Source organism: Mus caroli, chromosome 4 (genome assembly GCF_900094665.2).
Source record: "Mus caroli chromosome 4, CAROLI_EIJ_v1.1, whole genome shotgun sequence".
Taxonomy (NCBI): Eukaryota; Metazoa; Chordata; class Mammalia; order Rodentia; family Muridae; genus Mus; species Mus caroli.
Window position 1 is genome coordinate 131,387,209 of NC_034573.1, and position 5,538 is coordinate 131,392,746.

The 5,538-nt window shown below is 45.1% G+C and overlaps 1 protein-coding gene across 2 annotated transcripts in view; it reads right to left on the reverse strand.

Annotated features, from left to right (window-relative positions):
* The window catches only part of LOC110293695 (protein DDI1 homolog 2), a 41,912-nt gene that overhangs the window by 15,126 nt on the left and 21,248 nt on the right, over positions 1–5,538 (reverse strand). For both annotated transcript variants that reach the window (XM_029475706.1, XM_029475708.1), the window contains exon 6: positions 2,432–2,560. In XM_029475706.1, the coding sequence (XP_029331566.1) occupies positions 2,432–2,560 (129 nt within the window). The remainder of the gene's footprint in view (positions 1–2,431; positions 2,561–5,538) is intronic.

Consider the following 5,538-nt stretch of genomic DNA (forward strand, 5'->3'; position numbering starts at 1 on the left):
AAAAAAAAAAAAAAAAGAAAGAAAGAAAGAAGAGAAGAGAGAGCACTTGCTGCTCTTCAAAGGATCCGAGATCAGTTCTCAGGACCCACGTCAGGCAGTTGACAACTGACTGTAACTCAAGTTAGCCTCTAAGGGCACATGCATACACATGGCATACATTTACAGACATATACGCATAAGTAAAAATAAATCTTTAAAAAAGAAAACCAGTGTTCTTTCCTATATTCCTGTCATCTGTCTATTTTAGTTTCTGCTTTAATCACTTTAGTATTATACATATTTCTAGCAAACATTGCTGTCTATTTTGTTCTTGGCAAACCTCTTTTCTCAAATACAGGCTTTCTCTGTATAGCGCTGGCTGGCTTGGAACTTGCTCTGTAGGCCAGGCTGGCCTCTAACACTTGGATTCCCCTGTCTCCCAAGTGCTGAGATTAAAGGTGTGAGTCACCTGGCCCAGCTCTCAAAGCGAACTTAATTTCATTTAGGTATCATGTAGGTGAGTTCAAGGTCAGCGTGAGTTATATAACAAGGTCCAGGGCTACTAAAAAAAGAAGAAAGAAAAAATTCCTGCCTCAAATAAAGAAAAAACAAAACAGAAGCAAATTTCAATCTTCCCTTTTTTAGACTTGATTATCATTTCCTTTTTCTAATGGTTTTTAAATAAATCTCATGTAGTCCATCCAGGCTGGCTTTGAACTCCACCTGCCGCATGCATAGCTTACAGTGTAAGCGACACCACATCCAGCTGAGGAATTTTGCCTGAGAGCAGTGCAAGTGCTGTTTGCACTTGTGGACACATCTGTGGAGGCTGGAGCTTGATGCCCAGTATCTTTTCCTCTGCTCTCTACTGTAGTCTTTGAGACAGTCTCACAGAACTAGGGACTCACCACTTTAGCTGGACTGGATGGTTTACCAGCTCTAAGATCTTCCGGTCTATTCTCACACTTGCACAGCAAACACTTTGCCAATTCAACCATCTTCCAACCCACATGTGGGCTGTAATCCGGACAATTTACATATATGTACCATGAGGCTGGTCTGACTTCCAATTCCTCTCTCTGTGGATATGCAGTTATCCCAAAACACCTCAAACCTCTCTTGCTCTAAGATTTCCATATGCATTTCCACAGAATGCAGATACCCACTTGGTGATGATAGCTAGAAAAGCAATTAACCGAGACCTGCCTGGGTGCCCAACTTTTAAACATTGGTTGCTCTTTCAGAGCACCCAGATTAGGTCCCAGCACCTAGATGGAGGATCACAACAACCCATAATTCTAATTACAAAGGATCTGATGTCCTCTTCTGAACTACAAAGGCATCAGACACAAGTAGTACCAAAACAAACAAAAAAAAAAAACCACAGGCATATATATAAAATATAACAAATAAATCTTTAAAAAACAAACCCACAAAGTTGAGTTACAAGAAACAAAAGTACCAAGAAGTTCACACACACACATACACACACACACACACACACACACCTACCTCTCTTAAGTAAGTCTGTCACCTTGAGTTGGGTCCCTGGAGTGCATATAACCCATGTGTTGGAAACTACCCTTGTTATCTATGTCTTGCCAGTTCATGCAATAAAGAGTCTGTGAAGTTAATCTTACAGCCTACTTATTGGGATCTAGAATCACTATGGACAAAAACATACTTGTTATATCTCCACAGTATAGAAAGGTCTTTTATTTCTAGAAAATACCCATTCTGAGGATCCACCAATATCTTGCCCCCCTCTCCTTGAGACAGACACACACAGAGACAGACAGACAGACAGACAGACAGACAGACAGACATGACTCAGAATGTGGAAGATAAGCCTAGCACAAGAGAATATTTTGAGTGAATCACACGGGAGTGCGTCAAGGGGCCTGGTGGTGGAGTGTGCTTAGCATGTGCCAAGGCACTGGCTTCCATCATGGAACTGCTATTCCAGACTAAAAAAATCCACCAACACTTGAGTACAAGAAATGAAGAGAACCATACTCAGGCACATGGAAACACCCTGCAGGGAGCGGAGAGGAGCGAGGGCCACATAGCCAAGAACACTAAGCTTCTCCACAGCTATGATGACCACCGGGAGATCAAAATGCAGTGCCTAACACTGTGAGGAAAATGACCTCTGACCAAGTCAAGCTAGAGGGAAAGAATCCACACCCCGAGTCAGCAAGGTGTCTTAACAAGTAAATTGCTTGCCACAAAAGCCTGGCAACCTGAAATCAAGTCCAGGGACTTGTGGAAGGGTGAGCACCAATCCCCGGTGTTGCCCTCTGACCTGCAGAGGAGTACCCGTACCCAAGGACACCCCTGCTTGTTCTCAAGGACATGCCATACGAGTCAGAGGAACTGTGAAAGAACTTTAAACTCACCTCGCTACAAAATCCCTATTCTATAAAGCAGCAAACTGCCCACCTTCACTCACCTAGATGCACCCTTCCGATAATCTTCTGTGTGCCTACTCCTTTGGCAATGCCAGCCCACCGACGATCTACCAGCCTCATTATGTTACACCTTTCTGCACAGGCCTGGCTCATAATAGTCATCTGGGCTCCTGAAGGGAGAGAGAAATATCAGACTGTAAAACATAAGCCACGTAACATCACCCTGCCTAGCTTTTTCTTTGTTTATTTTGTAAAGCCCTTGCTTCCTCCTGGATCCACCCTCATGTTCAGGGATCTCAGATGTGCACTGACACCCCTGATATTGAAATTCACACCAGAGTCTAACAAAGTACAGAAGTATGACTGAGAGAAAAGAGTATGTTCTTTATAGAGTAACTAAAGGATACTTAAAAACCCCACCAACAGAAAATAAGCTTATGTGGGGGCAACGCTGCCCCAGTGCCTAGATGGAAATGTTAGGTTATGCAGCAGCGCCTTATACTCCAACATCTCATCTTCTTGCTTGCCGAGTCAGGGTCTCACTCCCTGTATAGTCTTAATCATGTGACTCCTGGAATTACAGGTATGTAAGTGTTGGGACAGTATAGCCCAGTGGTAGATCACTTACCTAACCTAACATAGACAAGGACCAGACCCACGTTAGAAAAAAGCAGGGCATGATGGCATATACCTGTACCCAGCTCTCAGGAGACAGAGTCAGGAAGATCTCTATGAGTTTGAGGCTAGCCTATTCTATACAGCTAGCTAGCTCTAGACCATCTATAGCTACTTATGAGACCATGTCTCAAACAAATAACACCCCCTACCCATGCACATAAAAAACCCAAAAAAGCCCCAATGCCCTTTGCTTTTCCCCCAAATGAGAAATGAAGCTATAGATGAGTCTTCTTCCTCTGAAAGCATGTAAAACAGTTTCTTTCTGGCACAAGATCTCACTGCAGCTCAAGCCTAAAATTCACTACCTAGCTCAGGATTCTCCTTTCTACCTCCTTAGGTCCTGAGATGACAAACATTCTATTCTCCAATTAGTCTTGTTAAGTTTTATGCAGTGCTGGGCATCTGACTCAGGGCTCTGTGCATGCTAGACAGGCATGTTATCAACCAGGCCACCCCTAGCCTTGAGAGAGCATGTCCTGTCTGGGGTACATACACTCAGCTGTATTGGCTGATACTGTAATCTCTGTCTAGCCCCAGCCACTCCCTTGGATGCCGTCCCCTCTCAGCCTCACTTCTCACCACTCTCTAACTGTGAGCACAGTTCAGTGTTGACTCCTGTTCTCTTCACCCTTCCCTGAAACTATCTCAGTAATGTCTGACCTTCCTTCTCAGCACATCTGTCAGTCTGGCCTGCACCTCTCTCCTCCTAAGTGGATTCTTCTCTGGCTCTGAATCTGTGCCATGCATGTGTAATTTAAAGCAAGCATGCCACTCAGAGTAACTGAATTCCTCCAGCTCTGCCTCTGCCTGCAGTAATCCTAAACCATCACCTTCAAATCATTCCTTTACCTGCTCCAGAACCCTTAAAGGCTCCCACTGTGCACAAGCCTGACATGTCAGTGCCCCAGCGTCAGGCCACCACGTCCCGTTCATCTTCAACCTTACATTCCCCATCTCTTCTTCTGGCAGGGTCTCAGGGCCCAGGCTAGCTTCAAACTCACTGAAGGATGTGGATGACCTTAAACTTCTTATTCTCCTGCCTCTATCTCCCAGTACTGGGACTAAGTTCTGTGCCATTGTGCTTAACTTACAGAGTACTGGATCAAACCCAGGCCCTCTCTACCAATACATGTGCCCACACCCCATTCCACTCTTACAGTCTTATCACATCTAGATAGCATTTCCAGGTGGGAGGAAGGCGTTACTATTCCCTCTGATCTGCTAGAAAGGACCCCTTCCCTGCTCCCATTTTCTGAGGTTCATCTGTGCTTAGGCCTGGCTTGAGAATCACCAACCAATCCTGTTGTCTGAATTCACTGCATTGTGGGTATTAAGCACCAGCACCTTGTGGGCATTAGCAGATCTTGAGCATGAGAAAAGAATGACTGAGGTATCACACAATGGTGGTGGTGTCTGCTTAGCAAGCAAGGCCCTGGGTTCCACCCTGACTAACATACGGGCTTACACACACATATGCACACACGCATGCTCGGTCAAAACTCCTATGAGGAAACTAAGATTCAAAAGTCCCAGAAAGAGTCTAGGAAATCGGGAAGGCAATTCTGTTCTCTGAGTCTCCACAAACTGACCACTGGCTTAGCTCACAGCTCCACATATTTTGCCCATGGAGCAGTCCAGTGGTCACGTCTGGAAATGTGCCTAAGTAGCCCAGCCCTGAGACGGTGATGTCTACACTCAGCACACCCACCCAAAGTGCAGTGACTAAGGATTCTTAGGCATCAAGCACAGCTGAGGCTGAATCTGAGGTTCTCCATTAACCAGTGCTATGCCTTGCAACAAAGACTTGATTTCTCTAGGACTTCATGCCCTTACCCACAAAACAGGAACACACCATGGCACAAAGGGACAATCTGAGGTTAAACACAGTGCAGTAAGATCTAGCATCTAGCATGGCGCTAGGTGTACAGAAAGAACCGTTTGGTCTCTCAGATTTACATCCTGAAGCTCACAAAAGGAACCTTTACCATTTAAGCACTTAGCCCAAAGTTACCCAACACTAGATAAACAACTTTTAAAAAAGAAGACTTGGGTTGGAGAGATGGCTCAGAGGTTACATGTCCACAGTCAGTTTGTATCTTGACACTGTGATGTTAGGTTCCCAACACTCAGCTACTCCAGCCAGGCTGCTCACAGCCTCAGAGAGATGGCCAGAAACATGAGCATGGCCACTCAGCCACATTCCCTTAAAGCACTGACACTAAAGGATTTAAAAAGCAGAATTGGGGACTGGAGAGATGGCTTGGTGGTTAAGAGCATGGGCTGTTCTTCCAAAAGACCCGAGTTTGGGGCTGAAGAGATGGTTCAGTGGTTAAGAGCACAGACTGCTCTTCTAGAGGTCCTGAGTTCAAATCCCAGCAACCACATGGTGGTTCACAACCATCTGTAAAGAGATCTGATGCCCTCTTCTGGTGTGTCTGAAAACAGCTACAGTGTACTTATATATAACAAA